General features: G+C 45.0%; 2 protein-coding genes across 2 annotated transcripts in view; both read left to right on the top strand.

The window, feature by feature from the left end:
• Positions 1-3,164, top strand: part of LOC114533429 — an 8,825-nt gene extending 5,661 nt beyond the window's left edge. Inside the window, exons 15-21 of the mRNA XM_028554944.1 lie at positions 417-592; positions 800-939; positions 1,331-1,497; positions 1,763-1,792; positions 2,285-2,338; positions 2,790-3,110; positions 3,160-3,164. Coding sequence (XP_028410745.1) covers positions 417-592; positions 800-939; positions 1,331-1,497; positions 1,763-1,792; positions 2,285-2,338; positions 2,790-3,110; positions 3,160-3,164 — 893 coding nt within the window. The remainder of the gene's footprint in view (positions 1-416; positions 593-799; positions 940-1,330; positions 1,498-1,762; positions 1,793-2,284; positions 2,339-2,789; positions 3,111-3,159) is intronic.
• LOC114538382 (collagen alpha-1(VII) chain-like) lies at positions 2,980-22,860 on the top strand. Its single transcript, XM_028559565.1, has 24 exons — positions 2,980-3,533; positions 3,832-3,909; positions 4,364-4,453; positions 5,114-5,423; positions 5,664-5,860; positions 5,947-6,045; positions 6,715-6,750; positions 7,453-7,992; positions 8,453-8,554; positions 9,149-9,568; positions 10,250-10,405; positions 10,962-11,036; positions 11,165-11,704; positions 12,389-12,469; positions 12,654-12,964; positions 13,090-13,312; positions 13,918-14,134; positions 14,310-14,409; positions 14,555-14,687; positions 15,145-15,696; positions 16,389-16,451; positions 16,556-17,086; positions 17,246-20,917; positions 21,828-22,860. Exons 1-24 carry the CDS (start codon positions 3,200-3,202, stop codon positions 22,664-22,666), a joined length of 9,699 nt encoding a protein of 3,232 aa, XP_028415366.1. The 5' UTR covers positions 2,980-3,199; the 3' UTR covers positions 22,667-22,860.

Raw genomic sequence — 22,860 nt, 5'->3', positions numbered from 1 at the left:
CAACTGTATAACATAAATATACGACCAAAAGGAAAAGGGCTGATATTATATTTTAGCATCATAGAGTTCGCTTATATTCCCGGCTTTGAATATAAATAAAATGGAATGAATTACTAGGATGAATTTTGATTAAGAAGCATTCCACAGTTTGCTAAGTTTAAAATAATAGTTCCTAATGTTGTCCAGTTTCGTGTTTTACCAGATAGCTGAAGTCAATGAAGATAGCTCAATGCTGGCTCAATTTATCTTGCGCATCCTAGTATTTTGTACCTCTATCAATTCCTCTTTCTTATCTCTGAAACGAAGTATAATTCTCACTGAAAACATTCACCAACTAAAGCCTAGATCACATCGTCCGCCAATTCATAGATCACCAGCTTAATTGCGATCTTTCTTTTTCGCTGTCCGTTGTTTAGCCGAGCGCGGAATAGTCGTCGAGTACTTCAACAATATTCGAGGTCTGGAAGTTGAGAAGCTGACGAGCAGTCCTAAGTACCCGAAATCACCAGATGAAGTGCAGAAAGTCCAAATCTTTGAAACACAGCAGGACATTGGGAATTACTACGGCGCGAGGTTGCGAACCTATTTTGTGGTAAGTCATTGGCGATGCCTTGAAACATTCATTTTAATTAAGCCGAATATGTGGTCTGTCTGGAAACAGGGAAGGTACCTACAAAGTTAATTTACTTGACAGGAATGGTGTTTGGTCGAAGTCGACAGGGGGGAGGGAGGGGGGTTGACGGGCTCAACACCCGTTCAATATTGTAAATATTGTACATTGTACATCTTTTTCTCCCAGCCACCAGCATCGGGCAAATACATCTTCTATATGTCCAGCGACGACGACAGTCAACTGTTCATCGCTATGACCGAGGGTGGAAACCCAGTGAAAATACTAGAACTGCATCACATGGCTACAGGATACCGACAATGGGACAAGTAAGACACCAGAAAGTTTGAACGCGTGCAGGCCATAATTTTTTGGAGAAGAAGGGAGGGGGGAGGCAAAGGCTTATTAGAGGTGCAAACCTGGTAGGGGTAGGGTGGGGGTTTCTTCGGGAAACGAGATTTCCTTAGTTATTTTTTTTGCTAAAGCAAAAATATCCCAACTCTTTCCACCAAAATGTGAACACTTCAATCCTCCGTTGGCGATGCATCCCTTGATATTTATTATCATATAAACATCAGACTACTTTATTATCACATAAACATCAGACTACTCTATTATCACATTATTAGACACCAGACTACTTTATTATCACATAAACATAAGGTTCGTCATCCTAACTAGAAAAGAAATACGGCTATTGTTGATATAAAATATTTTCAGAGACGTGAAGAAACAGACATCTAAGGAGATAGAACTTAAGCATGGCATGGCATACTTATTGACGGCTTTGCTGAAAGAACACGGTGGAAAAGATCATTTGAGTGTTGGAGTCAAATATCCTGGTGGAGAGGTTGAGAAACCAATGTCAGGAAAATACCTTTTCATAAGTAAGTCAGCAACCAAGGATTTATTTTGTGCTGAAAATGTTATTGGTCAATATGGAAGGTAATATACCGATCCTCTTCAGGGGCCGATTGTATAAAAGTATTGAACTACATTTTGCATAGTTAAATCCGAGTTAACTCAGAAATACGCGACTCTGACTGGCCAAGTCTGTCCTTAACTACAGTTTAAAGTTAACTAAGTTTTTATGCAACTGGCCCCAGAATACAAAGATGGATACAATATATCGTATACTTTCGTATATTATAGGACTCCCAGCAAAGACTGAAGATAAATCAGGTATGCTAACTAAGTAGAAATGTAAAGGGCAGATGATCAGCATTATCTTGTTTAAAGAAAAGAACTTGCGAGATAGATAGTAAAATGAAAATGAAACTTAATGAGATTTATTATCTAATTATCTATTGTAAAAATGTGCCCGAGTACATTTTTAGTTCCCTTAGATTTTAATAAGGACATTGGGAATATATTTTGTGCCTAAAACATTTTTCCTTGATGAGAAACTTTGTTTGGTATTATTACGTGTTGCAAATAGGTCACTTATTATTTGTTTTTTGGTAAACCATCAGATCCATAATAATATAAATATATTCCAGGTATTTTCACACCTTTAGCGTGATTCCAAATAGTATTCATCTTCATTACATAATATTCCAATCAAATTTCCATTTTTTCACTGTCCCGCAACTAATATGTAACTTATTATACTCTCCATCTTGACTCTGCCCGTTTGTGACCGGCTCAATTTCTTCGTTTACTTCATGTTAACAGTTACAAAGCCAACCACGGAAGGCGGTCCTCCTGCAGCTCCAGGAGAGTTAAAAGGTAAACCATTTCACGATGAATCTGCAGTAACAAGGGTGAATTTCGTTTTAGACCAATCAGCTTATTTGTTTACATTTTCAGTAAGCCAATCAGAATGCATAAATCTTGACTACTTACTTCCGGTATTAAGTATTTAGGATTCTGATTGGCTCTGCCTTAAAAATGTAAACGAACATGAAGATTTGTTCAAAACGAAATTCCTCCTTGTTATCTCCAGTACCATTGTATTCGATATTACCGATGGTTTCTAAGATTTTCCCACTGATAACCCAGGAAGAGTATTTTCGACAATATCAAAGCTAGGAGTTCCAGGGCCCTAGCTGAGATTTCTTGGAGTAACCGAAACCTTTAGAAGGAGAAATTTAATATAAATACAGTCGTAGAGAGTTAAGCAATATTTGGTTGCATGTTCCCACTTTACAATGTTTAATTCATGTGTATTTTCTATCAGTTCAAGTGGTTATCAACTGGAAAGTCATTCCAGGTTCTCTGATTGAGATCAGAGCCGGTTCAAAGAACGCAGTATGGGGTCGTGATGGCGAAGACAGAGTGTACGCCATGGTCAACGGAAAGTTCGAATATATTGCTGACGCACGTAAGATTATATCCTTCGGCGTCGGGGAATCGGCAGTGTGGGCTGTGGATAGCAAAGGTAGTGTCCTCTATCGCGAAGGAGTCACTGCGGCTGAACCGAAAGGAACAAGCTGGACTGTTATCGATAAACTCCCGCTCGAAAACGATGCCGCCGTTCAAATAGACGTTAGCGAAAAGAGTGGAATATGCGTGGTCACCAAAAACCATCTTATATTGTGTCGCGGAAGCGTGAACACTTTGAATCCAAAGGGATTTGGTTGGCAGAAAATGATTGGAAAATTGAAGTCTCTCTCGTGCGGTGGGCTAGGTTGCTGGGGTATTGGTCAGAATGGTGCCAGAGTTTGGTTCCGCACCAGCCTTGTCGGAGATTCTAGGTGGGAAATGATCAAGGAGGCCGTGTTGACCACCGTCAGAGCGGGTGGAGATGGTAGCGTTTGGGGTATCAATGCGAATGGTTACCTCTTCGAAAGACAGGGCGTGTCCGTAACGTTGCCGCAAGGAAAGAGCTGGGTTCGAGTGGCCTTGAGCAAACAGTTTCAAGACATTTCGATTGCTGAGGGCGTTCTCTTTGCTGTATCCACGACCGGAGCGGTTTACGAGTGTAAGTTTAAGAAACAGTTTTTTCCAGAAGTACATTGCCAGTCATACAGGAAAAATAGTTTAGAACTGATAGAGCTATCCAGTATAAATAAAGTTAGTTTAGTTTAATTTTCTTCCTGTAGTGACACTAGATCAATTAGAGATTATCCTTACTGGACCTCTAGGAAGAACAGTTTAGAACATTGAGATAGAAGAATAGTGAATACTCCAGTCAGATGTAAAAATTTATGACAGAACGTATTACACTAAGTTTAGTTAGCTCGATTAATTATTATTAATCTCATCGTGTTTCATCTTAGCTTCACCTGTGACCACTGGCCGTTTGCCTGCGATAAGTACAACTACAACGACAACCACTGGACCAACCATCATTGGAGGTAAACAAACCGTGTTTTTATTACTGTTGTAATATCACGACGCTGTTCAATAGATCTTTCTTATAATGACGTCAAACGCGGAAAGTCTGATGTTACACGAAATTTGATTGGCTCCACAAAACTATCGAGCCAATCAAACTTCGTGTAACATACTTTCCGCGTTTGACGTCATTATGAAAAAGGTCTATTGTTTTAGAAATTCATAAAACTGAAACAACTGTAGCAACGAAATATATCTAATACTCGATCAGCCTCCGTTTATTCTTAACTCGTAGTCTTAGTCGTATAGTATAGTCGTATAGTCGTATAGTCTTAGTCAACTGCGAAAGTTCCCTTTGGATTTCTGGGGTGAAACCTTTGTCCGCATTGGTTGTGTGCTTGGTATGGCAGTAGCTGTTATAAATCTCAATTTAAAATGCCTAACGAACCCTGCAAATATATTATCTTGTTTTAGGTCCTGGGTCTCTGCCCATCAACAACAATCAGAAATCGGTGGACACTGCAATCAACAATGCTGTTGCTACGGTCACAATTACTGCGTCAGGTAACAAAATCTTCTTTCCACTTTTTGTGGGATATTTTAGGACAAACGTTTAAGGTCACTTTCAGTAAAAAAGTGAGAAATATTAAAGAAGACAATGATAAAGGGAATGTTAAGAGAGAATTCAAGAATGAAATTACAGCAGTTTAGGAAGCCTTATCTGGCATTAACTTGAAGTAAACATCTATCTTTTACTTTTACAACTACAGCAGAAGTTTTTAAATTCTGTTTCAAATTTTTGAAAGTATTTATTGGGCAACTCCACTCATTCGCTCGACAAATAGCATCTTAACATTTTTTTGTCGGATTAATTACCTTTCTTTACTCAGTCTGACCATGGCTTATTAAAAATACCAGCTCACTCGGCGTAAGATACGCGATTTTAAGGCCGTGCATGATGATTTGAAAGACACCCAGTGATTGTTTTTCCTGGATATTTTGAAAATAGATTATCCTCATTGATATCAAATTATTATTTCCATTAAAGTGGTTAAACCTCATTCTCGTATTACTCTCATTTCGCATTACTGCCAATACTTTTGCATACCTGACAATTTCTTATTGTTCCTTTTTTAAATACTAAACTTTTGAGTTTTGGCGTAAACCTTTGATCTTTAATGTACGAAAAATGCAAGCCCTAAACTTCGTGCTACCGCTTTTCAGACTACGAATCCCTTATCGACGAAAACGAGGAAAAATTCGACGGCACACGTTTTATAAAGTACACAAAGAGCAGTGTAAGCTTCCTATCGAGCGATTTTTCTCTCGCCGTCCTGTTTAAAACGACCACAGCGGGAACCCTGATCTCGAAAACTAGTGTCACGTGGACCGCGGGGAATATTGCGTTCATGATCAGCGTCACTGGAACGGTCAGTTTTCAGATCAACGGCGTCGGAGCCGTCACTGGAACGACAAAAATCAATGATGGAGCATGGCACGAAGCCGCCATTGTGTTCTCATTTAAAGAGAAATCGTAAGTTTCTTTTGATGGCAAAACAGTCCAGATCAATAAGAGGCATTGATGTTGTGATGTATCCGTGTGTTTTAAAACAAATCACGAGCAGTAATTCGCAGTCTGTGTTGCACATTACTATTGATAATAATTTAATTCTGACCTCAGTTAGTTAGTTTTCTAAAAGCAGAAACTGCGCGCAGAACGGGGTTTACAACATCTTTAAAGAGCTGTGCAAACTGATCAAAACCCTTTTTTTAGCTACAAGCTGTTCGTTGACGCCAAAATGGAGGCCCAGCAAGTGATCGCAGGCCCAATCCCATCGGATCGTTCAGTGAAAACGATATACATAGGGAATACTCCAGGTTTTCAACCGCAGACAGCGGCTTTCTTCAACGGTTATATGAAAGAAATGCGCTACTATCGTTCCACATACTACATTCTGTTCGCGGCAAAGGGTAAGCGCCCGGAGACTGGATTCCTCTCGAGAATTTCCAACGTTCCACTAGTGGATATTTTCCTTACTTCACGTTCCTTCTCTTAGGTGGAATACTTGGCGAGATAGCTCGTACCAAAGTTTCAGTAACTCCTCCGTCAGCCACGGTTATCAAGCCAGTTGTTCAACCAGTTGCTCCTATACCAAGTAAGATAATGCAATACTTCATGTCGTACAACCAGCAGTGGTGTAGCCAGCCTGACTATTAGTCCCGCTATAATGATATTTTGGTGCTCATTGACTGTAAAAACAATTAACTTCTGAATATTGGATAATGGACTTATTATTATATGACTAGTGTTTGTTTTTGTAAATCCTGCAATTTGATTGGCTGCTGACGAGGCGGGATTTTCCCATATTGCCCACGGGCAATACGCTCAATTTTTTTTGCCCTCGGGAAAAACAACAGCAATTCGAAATGAATTATTATTCGTGTTTATGGTTTTCCCAAATTAAGTCATATAATAAATAACTTACTGACTTCGATTGTTCGGTCTGTACGGTAAAATATCAAACCTCGGTCGTGCCGTATTGACCTCGCTATCGCTCGGTCAATACGGCACGACCTCGGTTTGATATTTTACCGTACAGACCTCACTCTCAGTCAGTAAGTTCTTAAAATTTGCATAGCAAGACTTCATGCTCAGGTTGGTTAAACCACTATATTTCGGGCAAAGAATGGTAATTGCGTATTTCTGGTCCTCTTTCGCTTGTTGCTTCTTTCTTCTTCTTTCTGGGGAAAGCTATGAATGGTTCTTAAATGTATTTGTATATCTTCATGCAAATGCAATATTTACGGGTTATTTTGTTTTTTAGCTACACAGCTTACCTTTGTCACTACACAGCGATCAGGTAAGAAATCAGTGAGCATAGCGACTATCAAAGATTTTCCTTACTGGACCTTTATCGAGAACAGTTTAAAACTGATAGAGATATCCAGTATAAATAAAGTTAGTTTAGTTTAGGTTTCCTCCTGTAGTAACACTGGATCAATAATAGATGATCCTTACTGGACCTCTAGGAGGAATAATTTAGAACTGATAGAGTTACTCAGTATAAATAAAGTTAGGTTAGTTTAGGTTTCCTCCAGTAGTAACACTTTATCAATAAGAGATGATCCTTAGTGGACCTCTAGGAAGAACAGTTTAGAGCTGATAGAGCTATCCAGTATAAATAAAGTTAGTTTAGTTTAGGTTTCCTTCTGTAGTAACACTGTATCAATAAGAGATGATCCTTACGGGGCCTGTAGGAAGAAAAGTTTAGAACTGATAGAGCTATCCAGTATAAATAAAGTTAGTTTAGTTTATGTTTCCTCGTGTAGTAACACTGGATCAATAAGAGATGATCCTTACGGGGCCTGTAGGAAGAAAAGTTTAGAACTGATAGATCGAGCTATCTAGTATAAATAAAGTTTATAGTTTAGTTTAGGTTTCCAATATTTACAGTTATCCAATATTCATGAATCATTACGGACGTCATCATTACAAACATAACTTTACAACCGTACCAACAAACTACTGTAGCTATTGATTTCCCTAAATTATTTTCCTACAGCCCGTCTTGACCTTGCTTTCCTTGTGGATGGTTCAAGCAGTGTTGGTCAGCAAAATTTCATCCAATTCCTGAGTGTCGTTAAAGGAACATACCACGCTTTTCCTGTCAGTGAAGAGGAGATCCGAATCGCACTTATTGTCATCTCCAACGCCGGAAAAGTCGTCTTCAATTTCGACAAAGACTCGGAAATGACCGAAATCGACAAAAATGTCGATTACGTGACCTTCCCAGGCGGAAGTCGTAACGTCGGGAACGCGTTATCCGTCACCATACGAAACGTCTTGGCGACTACCGGAAGACGCGGCATGGTTCCTCAGATTCTCGTATCGATTTTGGCGGGAAAATCAAGTGATGACGTCAAGGCCATGGCAACGGAGCTTCACCGAGCCAAGGTTACGTCGATTGCCGTCGGAGTTGGCTCGGTGATTAACCAGGATGAGCTGAGATTGATTGCGAGTGATGGACAGAACGTGATCGTAAACTCGGATCTATCGAAACTGGTCACGGTCATTCCTGATATCGTGAGGAAAATTAACGCAGGTTAGACCCGGATGGAGGTAATTTATGCTACAGGGGGGAGACGTTTATAATTGATTTTCATTCATTTTGTCACCGTACCACGATGTGACTGAACACTGAACACTGAACCTGCGAAAAATTAACGCATGTTAGACCCGGATAAAGGATGATTTAAGAAACAGGAGGGGGAGAAGTTTACCATTTATTTTCATTCATTTTGTCACAGTTACACAATGTGACTGGGGATCTCCTTACATGAAATATAAAGTACCAAATTAAGTATATTCTACGCATAATTGATCCAGTAGAAGTTGCGCCCCGGAATGGAGAGTTTGATCTTCGGGGAAAGGCTTTCATCTGAGTTAACACCGATTATTACACAACAATATTTGTACATATATTTGGATTAAAAATCTCTCTAAAATATCTCCTGTCGATAAAGCTATCAATTTTCCTCTACTAAACCGTTATGTTATTCTAGCTTATGGATCAAGTATCGGACTTATTCCGGTCATGGTTGATGCCAACCTACCTCCTTCGACTGCCCAGACCGCAAAACCTGCCTTGCCTCAGAAACCTCTGGGTATGTACAGTACACCTCTCTTCCCTCTAAGGTTTCATAATATGAGACGTCTCATTTAGGGTAAATAGCTCTTTGGAGTTCACTGAGTCTAGGTCAGACATCGTACTTCCCATGCGTCGAACGCATTCAAAACAATAGATAATGAGGCATTTCAGATTATTATCTATTGTTTTTATTGCGTTTGGTGTATGGCAAAGGTGTTGTTCTTCGGCCCTAGGCCTACTATTATTTATTAATAGACCTACTATTATTATTAATGACAGCTACAAGAATTGATTTCCAAATTGACAGCTAGAGGAGTTGATTTTTATATAAATGTTACCTTAGATAAGAACCATCTGGTTTCCAGACTTACCCAACTAAGGGATCGGAGAACGTCAGTAGATCTGATCTCAAAACTGGAGCGTGCTATAGTTCTAGCCGCACGGTTTTGCAATAACTGTAGATCATAGCTGACTTCACTTGTAACTACGTTCAATGTTACTGAGACTTGCAAGGCCCACGAAATTTTCATTTATTCTACAGGCCCCATAACTTGTAATGATACGAAATTGCTTCAATAATCTTCACCAATCTTGTCAATGTTTTTCTCAGAAAATCGCCTGCCACTTTTGTGTAAGACGAAAGTGGACCTCGCCTTCCTGGTCGATGGCTCGGCTAGCGCGGAATACAACAGCCGTGGTGGATTTCGCCGAAATCTTGGCCTGGTCAAACAGTTTGCACGAGAGTTCATCGTGTCTCCAAACGATGCGCGCTTCGGATTGGTCGTGTTTGCGTCGGAAGCTAGCGTCGAGTTCACCTTCGAGTCGCACAATACCCGCGATAGTCTCATTGCTGATATCAACAAGATCAAATTCCCCGGCACTGCTACCTACCTTGGCGGTGGGCTGACTATGGCAAATGATGATCTGTTCCCCAAAGCTCGCGCAGACGCGAAAAAGATACTCGTAGTTCTTACAGATGCTCTTAGTCACGATGATATCGAGACACCATCTCGAGCAATCAAAAAACGCGGTAAGCCATATAGATATATTCCTTCATTTTGCTTTAAATGAGATGTTAATCAAATACTAAATCAATTCATTGCCTAGAATTGATAAGTTTTGGACTGACATACGTAGTATCCAGTTTAGTTTGCGTTAAACGTTTTTTCTTGTAGTAACACTGGATCAATAAGAGATGATCCTTACTGGACCTCTAGGAAGAACAATTTAGAACTGATAGAGCTATCCAGTATAAATAAAGATAGTTTAGTTTAAGTTTCCTCCTGTAGTAACACTAGATCAATAAGAGATGATCTTTACTGGACCTCTAGGAAGAACAGTTTAGAAGTGCATGATAGAGCTTTCCAGTATAAATAAATAAAGATAGTTTAGTTTACGTTTCTTCCTGTAGTAGCACTGGATCAATAAGAGATCATCCTTACTGGATCTCTAAAAAGAACAGTTTAGAACTGATAGAGCTATCCAGTTTAAATAAAGTTAGTTTAATTTAGGTTTCCTCGAATAGTAACGCTGGATTGGATAAATAAGAGATTATCCCAACTGGACCACGGGGAAAATATTTTAGAACCTATGAAGCTATCCAATGATGAAATAGCTGATAGGACTATCCGATATTCTGTATATGCGTGTCGAATATTAAGATGTTCGATTTAGTTTACATTATCTTACGTTTCTTTTACTTTTAATAAAGGAGTTGAGGTATTCACGGTCGGTGTGGGGATACGACAGGATGATAGGATACTCAAGGAGATGGCCTCCGAGCCGAAAGCTAAGCATTTCTTCTCAACACCACATCCAGCCAGATTAACTGACGTCTTACACGCGATAAAGGAGAAGTTTTGTTTCGGTAGGTGTATATTTCTCTCCATCACCTCCTTAGTGGCCAGCCAGGTCAACGTGATTTGATACCGAATACAGTCAACAAACCCACTTTTGCATTTTTGATGTTTTCATTGAGCCTCGCGCAAAGTCGGAAACCAAAGTTACCGCGTTTTGGAACTTTTTTGCCCGAACAAAAGTTGTCTTTTGGACAAACAAAAAACTACGAAACTTCTTCCAAGCCTGGTTCTTTGTTGCGAAAACGAAAACATGTGTTCCCTCTGGATCTTCTTTTCCTAGGAGTAATTTAGCGCTTACGCTAGTGTCTTTGCTGATTTTTTTGCCGGGCTAGTTTCAATTAGGAAACGTAATCAATGCGCGCGCAATCGAATTACCCAAGTCCAATTAGTGAACATAATCAGCAAACGCTCACCCAATTAAAGCATTTTAATTAGTGAACGTAATCAAAGAAAGTGCGACTCAGGACTAAAATTTCTCCAGATATTGTTGAACAAGAAAACTACGTGACCCTCATGACGGGAGACGTTTGTCTTCTCCCTGTTAATTATGCACTTTATTTTCAGAATATGTGGTCGGGCCAAGTCCTGGACCGGGTCCAGCGCCAATCCCTGTGAAGCCTATACCTGGTGGACCAGTGTGTAAGTATAAACAAAATAAAAACAATGGACTTTTGATTAAAAATGAGAGTCAGTATTAGGGATAGACTTTCGGTGGCTTGAATATCGAGAACGGACCATCTAAACACTGATTTCTCGTAATTTTGCAGTGCAAATTGATATTGGATTCCTTATCGATGGATCGACCCGCGTCACAAGCCTCAACTTCAAGTATATCTTGGAATACGTGAAGATGATCGTTCATGCTTTTCCCGTCTCCAAAGAAGGTATTCATGTTGGATTGGGCGTCATTTCAAGCAAAGGAAACGTCATTTTCGGTTTCAACAAGTACACTGACTCCTTATCAATGGACCCGGCCATCGACGCCACAGTCTACCCAGGCGGTAACTCGGCCGTCGGTGAATCTATGGCGAAAATCAAGGACGATTTATACGTGACGAGTTCGAGATCAGGGGCGATCAAGATTCTCATCGTCATTCTCGGCGGGAAATCGTCTGATGACGTCACCATACCAAGTCAGGATCTCAAGACCGCTGGAATCAACCGCGTGTTCGTGATCGCAATCACAAGTGATACCGACAAAACGGTCTACACTCCCCCAGCTGCGGTCCCAAATGATGTAATCATAATTGGCACATATGTTACTATCAAGATTACAGCACAAATACTGGTGGATCGCATAAATACCGGTAAGCTTCCTTCCCATTAATGTAATTTTCATTCATACACAATGCCAACTAAGCCAGAATAAAAAATACGGCAGGCATCAAAATTTTTTTTCTCGTAATTTTTTCCACGCAATCGAGTTGGATGAAAAAGCATTCTAATCAGTTATTTAGGCGATATTGAGGCTGAAATTGTACACATTTGAAACTAAACACAAAGCGCACGCCGCATACAATGAAGAACTAACTTAATCACATACTAAGTCTCGATTTGGAGTTCACAGTAAATAGTTCATAGTTCATGGTCAAGACTTTATCAAGATTTAGGGCAGGAACACCGCCGGCGAAGTCAAAAAACACTTTTAGTCAGGTCATACAAAAGAGAACCTTGGCTTCCCTTGGAAAGTACGCGTTTTATCCCGGAATGTGAATTGAAAACGTGCATGCTTTCTGTCTGACGGGTTCAACCCGAAATTACACCTGTTTGGCTTTTTCACTGGGGAATTTAGGGAAACTTTAGATTTAATCATAGGCGGCCCAAAATTGCGCGATATTTTTTCGCGCGAAATTTGTCAATGTAATGATTTAATTTTGATTATTTAAGTTTATTGAGTTATTCATGGGTTGGTTCGAGTCAAGGTCAAAATCGTAGCTCTTGAGGTCTCTAGAGATTATGTATAACATTGAACTTCATGTATTTTTTTCTAGTTGTTGGAAAGAATATTGGTGTTTTGCCCGGCGTTCCTGGTACCCCTGGAGTCCCTGGTGGGCCTGGTGGAAGAGCAACAGGTATAAAACATGTTTCCGAAAAGATTTTGCCCAAACAAACGTATTGGGTCAACAATTTAGCTGCTTTACCAGAGGCGGGAAGATGATTTCCTTTCTTGCTCGACCCTAAACCTCGTTTGGAGAACCACACAGTTTCGAAATTGACCTTCACAAAGCTTCACCTTAATTCTACCTGCTTTTCTAGCCGCCATTGATCTTGGTTTCATCATCGACGGCTCCGATACCATGGGCGAAGGCAACTTCAAACGTGCGTTGCAGTTTGCTCGAGATATCGTCAACGCGTTCCCCGTTTCCCTCGAGGGTGTCCACGTGGGCCTGGTCGTGGTGTCAAATGATGCGATGTTAATATTCCACTTCAGTCTTTACAACTCGAAGTCCGTTGTTGGCGCAGTTATGCTACAAACTCCGTACAGAGGTGGTAGTTCAGCCACAGGCGCTGCGATCAGTAAAGCAAAGACAACACTCTTCGATGCTTCAAAACGGGAGGCGGTTAAGGTATGAAAAACATCATCAAACTTTTAATTCACCGAAGTCACTTACACACTCGAAGACTCAGATTAGAATATGATGGAAAGGAAAAATGGCAAATGACTTACAAGATGTGATTTGTGTTCCTTAAGGTGTTGGTTTTAATTCTTGGCTCAAGTTCGTCCGACGATGTCCGTGTTCCTAGTGATACCATCAAAGGTAGTGGTGTGAAAACCATCGCAGTTGGTACGGATAGTACTGTTCCCGTCGATCAACTGAACATCATCGCTATTGGAGGCGATGCTGTCATAACTACAACCACCATTGTCAAGATTAATACCATTCTACAGCCTGTTATTGATAAAATCAACGATGGTGAGCGTCGAACTTTATTCAATATTAGAACGTGATCAAATTTCATCCAGTCCTAAGACTTGATCAAATTTCATTCAGTCCTAAGACTTGATCAAACTTCATCCAGTCTTAACATTTGATCAAACTTCATTCCTAAGACTTGATCAAATTTCATTCAGTCCTAACACTTGATCAAACTTCATCCAGTCTTAACACTTGATTAAACTTCATTCCTAAGATTTGATCAAACTTCATCCAGTTCTAAGACTTGATCAAACTTCATCCAGTCTTAACATTTGATCAAACTTCATTCCTAAGACTTGATCAAACTTCATCCAGTCCTAAGACTTGATCAAATTTCATTCAGTCCTAACACTTGATCAAACTTCATCCAGTCTTAACACTTGATTAAACTTCATTCCTAAGATTTGATCAAACTTCATCCAGTTCTAAGACTTGATCAAACTTCATCCAGTCAATCTTAATGTAAGATCAGACGCTTTATGGAATTTACTGAAAAGTCCTCAGTAGGGTAACGAGTTTAGAACTGGAGTTCAAAATCACAAAAATCACTATTCTGTGAATACCCATCTCTTTTTATGCTCATACTATCTGTAATTTTGTAGTGATTGGACAGCCTATCGGTGTTGGCCCCACTGGCCCACCGTCGCCTCCAACCCCACCTGTTTCAGAGGAGCATCTCTACACTGTGACGGTGTACACAGGCTCCGTGAGAGGAGCGGGCACTAAGTCAAATGTTTATCTTACCATATATGGTAAGAAGGGAAGCACCAATGAAGTTAATCTGAAGAAAGGAGGAAAGAAACTGTTTGAGAAGGGACAGTAAGTGAAAAACTGAATGAAAATTTGTTTAATTTACTTTAAGGCCTAGGTTATACCTCGCATTTTGGTCGCGTCGAATGCAATTCGAGCAATAGATAATGATATGGCAATGAAGCCATCATCGTCTTGATATTTCCGGGTGAACTCAATTTATACCAATCACGTATCTCTACAGAACTGAGGAATTCAAATTGGAATCCTTGAACCTTGGGCAGTTGATCAAAATCCGCATTCGTCACGATAATTTGGATGGCGATGGTTGGTTTTTGGAGAAGGTAAGTCTACTAGCTCTATCATCTGATTTGCAATATCGTATAAAACATGCAGTGACGTATAGGATGCAAGATAATTAGGTGGGGCACGTATGGTGCTTCCTACGCCACTGTAAAACACATCTCACAACTTTTTCAATCTGTCTAGATAACCGTGAAAGACGAAAAGACTGGTGCATTTTACATATTCACCGCTGGACGATGGCTGGACAGCAAACAGGAAGACAAGAAAATCGATATATTCATTCTTGTGGATAAATCATTGGTTCCTGGAGGCCCAGGTAGGCGACCTTTCCGTTAGACCTACGCAGCGGGGTATTGCAAAGGTGGTATGCTGTCCCCCTTCCCTAGAGGCATTTGTATCTGCAAAAATTGCCTCTATTTCACCAAAATTCGGGTAATTTTTGCTGAAATCGGTGATAAATTGGCTAATCATTCGCCTCCCCCCAAACATTTTAAAATCTGTAGCCGTATGGCTGTACTGCAGCCCATTTTATGACACGTGGTACTCACGTGGAATTTCGCATCTTGTAACAATTTTGACCAACTTTTTATCATGGTACTATTTTTTCGGGGCAGAGGGTCCCACGTCCCCCACACTCCCACCCAGTCGCCAAGCTCCTGGTCGCACCCATTCCAACTGGGTTTCAACTAGAAAAAGGGATGCACAATTAAAAAAGTTGGGAAGTATATTTTTTTTACTCATCTGTAAAAACTTGTTCTTGTTGCTTCTTCAAGGTGGTGAAAAAAAGGCTGCTGATATTGGCATCATCTTGGATGGATCGAAAGGTTTCCGGGAAGTTAACTTTAGGCGACAGTTGGAGCTTGTCAAGCTCATCGTTCAATCGTTCAGAGTCTCTTCAGAAGAAGTACACTTTGGCATCGTCGTTACGGCATTGAAACCGGAGGTTGTGATTCAATTAGACCAGTACACTGACTCGACAACCCTCCAGGCAGCCGTGGATAAAATCTCATACCCAGCAGGAAGGCGAAATACTGGTGCTGCCATCAAATTGGCGCAGACCGAGCTCTTCGCAAAAGCCCGCGATGGCGTCCCCAGGGTCTTAATCGTGTTCGTCGGCGGACGAATGAAGGACGCAACGCTAGAGACTGCTGAGACGGTTAAGAAAACAGGCACCAAACTGGTTGTAATAGGAATAAGCAAAAAAGTCGATCCCGTTGTTAAGGAATTGAAGTCGATTGCGTCCATGCCTAATTTTGTTATCATTCAACAATATCAAATTTACATCACGGCAATTATTGCTCCTTTGGTCGACAAGATAAACGAAGGTAGATCATTCGTAAATAGTTATGTTAGTTAAATATAGGTTCAGAATCTCCTAGCTTTTGGGCATGTCTAAAGGCTCTTTTTCCGCTCATCGCAAAATCAAGTCGCAAGCTCGCTGCGAGTGTTTGCATCTGATCAAAAAAGACTGTCAAACATTATGATTGGACGAAATTGCTCGCAGCGAGCTTGCAATGGTCGAGACTTGTCGTAGGAATCTGGGATTCCCTTTGTCTGAGGTCACTGGTGCGAAAAAACCTTTTTCTGTCGGAATATAGCACATTAGGCTCCCGATTTCTGTGATCTAGTGTGAATCAGGTCTTAAGATAAGCGGGTGAGAGCGTTAAGACTTTCATCTAGTTGCCTCAATGAAACTTAGGGCAGACTATAATAGAGCGGCGGATCCAGGGTTAATCAGAATAAATCAAGTATTGATAGATATTTTTGTAAATATTTTTTTTGGAATATTTGATAATTACGTGTAAAAATATTCTTTTTCGAACTGGAAATTTGGCCGTAATTTATTTTGATATTTGTCCATGATTTATTTTGAATTTATATAAACTGAATCCGCAACTGGTATAATAAACACATGTACACCTAATATTGTGTGATGTGTACCAAATTAAGTTGAATTAATTAATGGCAGTACGTGCAAATTCTCATGTTTATGTTATATTTATTTTTTGTTTTTCAGCTATTGGCTACCCATTAGGACGGCCACCAAATCCACTTGTTGGACCCGACGGCGCACCAATTGGTATTTATTGTATTATCTCCTCGGAACTCAATCCACGTTTTCTTTTCATCTGCGCAACACTCTTGTGATTGAACTGAAGTTTCCGTTCTCGTTGTTTTGTTTAGTTCCATTTGATTTGGGCTTCTTGGTTGATGGATCAAGGTTTGTCGGAAAGCATCGTTTTAATCTGCTTATGCAGTTTGTAAAATATATTTACAAACCTTTTGCTGTATCGCGAAATGGCGTTCACGTTGGTTTGGTTGTATTCACCGATACTGGAAAACTCCAGATTGGCTTGAAGGACCATTTTAGCCAAGTCGCACTCGATAAAGCTGTTAATGAAGTTTCATACCCAAGAGGAAGGGGGCATTCACTTGGACAAGCTGTCATTGACACGAAGAGAGTCCTCTTCGACGCAGGTGGTAGGAAAAATGCACGAAAGGCTTTGGTAACTATCATTGTAGGAAAATCTGATGATGATCTTGTTTCGGGCGCTACAGCGCTGAAGACAGACGGAATCACATCGGTTGTAGTTGGAATAGCTACGAATAATAAAAACCAGATAGAGACTTTGGCAAGCTCGGCCAAACATTACTACATCGATCTGAGATATCGCTTCTTGGCTGCTACTATTGATGGAGTCATTGAAAAGATCGGTAGGATGGGTTAATATAATTCAATAATCCCACCAATTTTTACAACTCATACTATGCCTATATATTGTAGTGAAAGTTAGTAAAAGTATATTTATACTGGAAGTTACCAAACCAATCCTGTGCATGGCAATACGTTAAAAACCGAATTTTCTTTTCTAGGTGCACCGATTCCTCTAGCACCAGAGCCAGGAAGTCCAGGAACAGGGGGAACAGGAGAGCCAGGAGGACCTGGTGGTCCAGGTGGCCCTGGCGGACCAGGTGGACCCGGTGGACCTGGAGGACCGGGCGGACCAGGTGTGCCAGGCACACCAGGTACCCCAGGACATCCAGGTAAACCTGGAACTCCTGGCTCACCCGGAGGGCCGGGTGGACCTGGCGGTCCTGGGCAGCCTGGAGGCATGGGCGGGCCAGGGGGTCCTGGTGGTCCTGGTGGTCCAGGTGGTCCTGGAGGACCATGTGGACCTGGTGGACCAGGGGGGCCAGGTGGTCCAGTTGGACCTTTATGTTCTCCTGGAACTCCAGGTGGTCCTTCTGGTCCAGGTGGGCCTGGAGGACCTGGTGGACCTGGTGGTCCAGGTGGTCCAGGAGGTACTAATGGACCTACAGCACCGGGGGGACCCGGAGAGCCAGGTGGACCATTTGGACCTGGAGGCACTGGCGGTCCTGGTGGTCCAGGTGGTCCAGGAGGACCTGGAGGACCTGGAGGTCCGGGTATGTCTGGTGGTCCTGGAGGACCTAATGGACCAGGTGGACCTGGAGGGCCAGGTGGACCTGGTGGACCCACTGTTCCAAGTGGACCTGGGCAACCAGGAAATCCTGGTGGACCAGGTGGTCCTGGTGGTCCTGGAGGCCCTGGTGGACAGGGTGGCCCAAATGGACCGGCTGGTCCTGGTGGTCCCAATGCCAATATTCCGGGAACGCCAGTACAACCACCTAATACAGGAGGCCCAGGTCAACCGGGGGGCCCTGGTGGCCCTGGAGGCCCAGGAGGGCCTGGTGGGCCAGGTGGACCTGGAGGTCCAGGGGGACCTGGTGGAGCTGGAGGTCCAACCCAACCGAGTAAACCAGGTATACCAACAAACCCACCTGGTTCTCCAGGGGGTCCAGGGGGTCCAAATGGTCCAGGAGGTCCAGGTGGTCCTGGAGGACCCGGAATGCCAGGCGGGCCAGGTGGTCCAGGCGGCCCAGGTGGCCCTGGTGGTCCAGGTGGCCCTGGTTCACCTGGTGGAAAAGTGCCAGGAAGTCCTGGTCAACCAGGTGGTCCAGGAGGCCCAGGTGGACCATCTGGACCTGGGGGACCAGGTGGGCTTGGTGGGCCTGGAGGACCAGGAGGTCCTGGTGGCCCTGGAGGGCCTGCAGTGCCAGGTAACCCAGGTGATCCCGGTAGTCCTCAAGGACCAGGTGGACCAAGTGGTCCTGGGGGACCAGGAGGACCTGGTGGTCCTGCAGGACCTGAAGGACCTCTTATGCCAGGAGGACCTGGAGGTCCAAATGGTCCTGGTGGTCCAAAAGGACCTGGTGGGCCAGGTGGGCCTAAAACACCTGCTGTTCCTGGAAACCCTGGGCAACCAGGTGGTCCCGGAGGACCTGGTGGTCCTGGCGGACCTGGTGGACAAGGTGGACCTGGTGGACCAGGAGGCCCAACACCACCAGGGGGACCTGGAGAACCTGGTGGTCCTCTTGGTCCTGGTGGTCCAGGAGGACCTGGAGGTGCTGGTGGACCAGGCGGTCCTGGAGGACCTGGGGGACCAGGTGATCCAGGAAAACCGGCAGTACCCGGAGCACCTGGAGGTCCGGGAAAACCTGGAAAACCATCTGTACCAGCACAACCAGGACAACCTGGACAACCTGGTGGTATTTTCGGTCCAGGTGGACCAGAAGGTCCTGGAGGACCAGGTGCTCCAGGTGGGCCAGGCAAACCCGGAGGAATTGGAGGACCAGGTGGACCTGGTGGACCTGGAGGTCCTGGTGGACCTGGGGGACCTGGTGGTCCTGGTCAACCTGGTGGCCAAAATGGCCCAACCCCTCCTGGAGGACCAGGTCAACCTGGTGGTCCTGGAGGACCTGGGGGACCTAGTGGTCCTGGAGGGCCAGGAGGACAAGGTGGGCCAGGAGGACCTGGTGGGCCAGGTGGACCTGGTGGTCCGGCTATACATCCAGGAAAGCCAAAGGAAGGAGAACCAGGAGGACCAAGTGGTCCTGGAGGACCTGGAGGACCAGGTGGTCCAAATGGCCCAGGGGGACCTAAGGGCCCTCAAGGACCTTTGCAACCAGGTGGGCCTGGTGGACCGAATGGCCCAGGAGGCCCTGGTGGTCCTGGAGGACCTGGTGGACCTGGTGTTCCAAGTACCACTGGAAATCCTGGTAATCCAGGTGGACCAGGAGGGCCTGGTGGTCCTGGTGGACCAGGTGGGATTGGGGGACCTGGTGGTCCTAGTGGGCCAACTGTCCCTGAAGGCCCTGGACAACCTGGAAATCCTCAAGGACCTGGAGGCCCTGGTGGGCCTGGTGGACCCGGTGGTCCAGGGGGTCTAGGAGGACCGGGATCACCTGGAGGGCCAGGTGGCCCTGTTGTCCCTGGACAAGAAAAACCAACTACTCCAGGCACCCCTGGAAAACCTGGGCAACCTGGTGGTCCTCAAGGCCCTGGTGGACCTGGAGGACCAGGGGGGCCAGGTGGTCCTGGAGGTCCTGGAGGTCCTGGAGGACCTGGACAGTCTGGAAAACCAGGTCGACCTGGAACTCCTGGTGGACCATTAGGACCTGGTGGTCCCGGAGGTCCTGGAGGTTTTGGAGGACCGGGTGGTCCTGGAGGTCCAGGGGGAAAGACTCCTCCTGGAGGACCTGGTCAGCCTGGAGGTCCGAAAGGTCCAGGAGGTCCTGGAGGGCCAGGGGGTCCAAATGGACCAGGTGGTCCAGGTGGGCCTGAAGGCCCCTTGTCACCTGGTGGCCCAGGTGGCCCTAATGGCCCTGGAGGTCCAGGTGGTCCTGGTGGACCAAATGGTCCAACTCCACCTGGTGGTCCAGGTGAGCCAGGTGGCCCATTAGGTCCTGGTGGACCACAGGGTCCTGGTGGCCCTGGTGGTCCGGGAGGTCCTGGTGGACCTGGTGGACCTGGAGGCCCTGGTGGACCTGCTGTTCCTAGTGCTCCTGGAAAGCCAGGAAATCCTGGGGGTCCTGGAGGACCTAATGGACCAGGTGGACCAGGAGGGCCTAGTGGTACAGGTGGTCCTGGTGGACCAGGTGGACCTGGTGGACCTGGAGGACCAGGAGGACCCTTTGGCCCTGGTGGTCCTGGTGGCACAGGGGGCCCTGGAAGCCCTGGGGGCCCTGGAGGACCAAATGGTCCTGGAGGCCCTGGTGGGCCAGGTGGGCCTAATGGCCCATCTTTACCTAGTAGTCCTGGACAACCTGGTAGCCCAGGCGGACCTGGAGGCCCTACTGGTCCTGGTGGACCTGGTGGGCCTGGTGGACCTGGTGGACCAGGTGGGCCTGGAGGTCCAGGTGGACCTTCTGTTCCTGGAACACCTGGACAGCCTGGTAAACCTGGTGGCCCAGGTGGACCAAATGGGCCTGGTGGACCTGGGGGACCTGGGGGACCAGGTGGACCTGGTGGACCAGGAAGTCCTGGTGGGCCTGGTGGACCTAAAGGTCCAGGAGGTCCGGGTGGACCTGGAGGTGATAATGGCCCTGCTGTTCCCAGTGGACCTGGACTGCCTGGAAATCCTGGGGGACCCGGTGGACCTGGTGGACCTGGTGGACCTGGCGGACCTGGTGGGACTGGTGGCCCTGGTGGGCCAAGTGCACCTAAGGGACCTGGAAATCCTGGAGGTTTGTACTTTTTAGTCAAATCAATTGATTATTATTCATAGTGAGAAGCCTACATATAAACTGGTTACTGTTTCTTTCATGATGACACATTTTCGGCTCTTTCTGAAGGCTTAGAGGATCATGATAGGATCAGTTAAAATGTGGCAAACGTTCTCAAATATTTTTTAAAAAAGCTAATTTAATATAAGATTAGCTGATATAACACCTACATGCCAATGATGCTCCATTTATTAATATTAGGCCAAAATTATGGCCTTATTAGAATGGGCCTCAAGTTCAACACACATTTGAAAACATTTATATCGTTTTTACACGCCAGCAAGTGGAAAATCCTATTTTTATTAATTCTGTGCAAAGTAAATTGTTTCCTGTCAAACTGTTTGCTAAAATTAAAGATCTTTAAAATTTTTATGAGATGTGGTATACAGGGTGTATAAAAAAACGCAACTACGCTTAATATTCACGAATATTCGCTTTGGTCGCTTTCTATAGTCGAATGAAAAAGAGCGAGTATTCATTATCCACCAGTTTTCTTCCCTTCGTTCTGGTTCAGCCTCAAAGATTGATTTTAGTTCCATTACTTGGTCAGTTAACATAACGAAATCATGTCTGACACGAACATGAACCTTCTAATTGCAGCCATATTTGTAAACAAAAAGAAGCTAAATTCAATCATTTAAATAACTCTTACAAATACAAGGCATGTATCATAGGTATAATGACGTCAGTAAAACTTCAATCAATTCTAAAACTCGTAAATAAGTTTACCAAACAAGAAGAAAAGCAAAAACGTATCGTAGCGTATATTTCTAACAGTCATAATATTACAAACTGATACTATGACATGTTGCGAAATTAGCAACTAAAATTAAGTTATTGGAAACCATTAAGACACTTCTTTTCATTGCAGGTCCAAATGGCCCTGGTGGACCAAATGGGCCAGGTGGTCCTGGTGGTGTTGGAGGACCTGGTGGACCTGGTGGCCCAGGAGGGCCAGGTGGTCCTGGTGGACCTGGTGGACCTGGTGGTAAAGGAGGCCCTGGCACACCTGGTGGCCCAGGAGGACCTAATGGACCAGGTGGGCCTGGTGGACCTGGAGGTCCAAATGGACCATCAATACCTGGAGGGCCAGGTAAACCTGGAAGTCCTGGGGGACCAGGAGGTCCTGGTGGGCCTGGTGGGCCTGGAGGGCCAGGAGGGCCGGGAGGACCAGGAGGAAAAACCCCACCTGGTGGTCCAGGAGAACCTGGTGGTCCAAGTGGTCCTGGGGGGCCAGGTGGACCAGGTGGACCTGGTGGACCTAGTGGACCTGGGGGGCCAGGTGGCCCAGGAGGACCAGGAAAACCAGGTGGGCCTGGTGGGCCTGGTGGGCCTGGGGGACCTGGGGGACCTGGTGGTCCCCAAGGTCCTGGTGGACCTGGTGGCCCATCTCCACCAGGTGGTCCTGGCGAACCTGGAGGTCCGCTTGGTCCAGGTGGTCCTGGAGGTCCTGGTGGACCTGGGGGGCCAGGTGGACCTGGTGGACCTGGTGGTACAACACCTCCAGGTGGTCCAGGGAAACCTGGTGGCCCAGGTGGACCTGGTGGACCAAAAGGACCAGGTGGCCCTGGAGGACCTGGTGGGCCTGGTGGACCGCAAGGGCCACTAAGTCCCAGGTGGTCCTGGGGGGCCAAATGGCCCTGGGGGCCCAAATGGACCTGGTGGGCCAAATGGACCAAAAGTACCCAGTGGTCCTGGGGAGCCTGGTAGCCCTGGTGGACCTGGAGGTCCAGGTGGATCTGGTGGGCCTGGTGGGCCAGGTGGGCCGGGTGGGCCTGGAAGTAAGACACCACCCGGAGGACCTGGGAAACCTGGAGGTCCAAATGGACCAGGCGGCCCTGGAGGACCTGGTGGTGCAGGTGGACCTGGTGGTCCTGGAGGCCCTGGAGGTCTTGGTGGACCTG

Source organism: Dendronephthya gigantea, unplaced genomic scaffold, assembly GCF_004324835.1.
Source record: "Dendronephthya gigantea isolate DGI-Jeju-01 unplaced genomic scaffold, DenGig_1.0 000002F, whole genome shotgun sequence".
Classification (NCBI taxonomy): domain Eukaryota; kingdom Metazoa; phylum Cnidaria; class Anthozoa; order Malacalcyonacea; family Nephtheidae; genus Dendronephthya; species Dendronephthya gigantea.
The sequence above is the reverse complement of the archived record's forward strand: the minus strand, read 5'-3'. Positions and strand labels throughout refer to the sequence as shown.

Bases quoted from the DNA above. Each gene is read 5' to 3' on its own strand.
- LOC114538382 (XM_028559565.1), top strand. From the start codon at position 3,200: ATGATTGGAAAATTGAAGTCTCTCTCGTGCGGTGGGCTAGGTTGCTGG. The intron at 14,410-14,554 runs GTAAGTCTACTA...CAATCTGTCTAG, and splicing joins ATGGTTGGTTTTTGGAGAAG to ATAACCGTGAAAGACGAAAA. The intron at 15,697-16,388 runs GTAGATCATTCG...TTTGTTTTTCAG, and splicing joins GGTCGACAAGATAAACGAAG to CTATTGGCTACCCATTAGGA.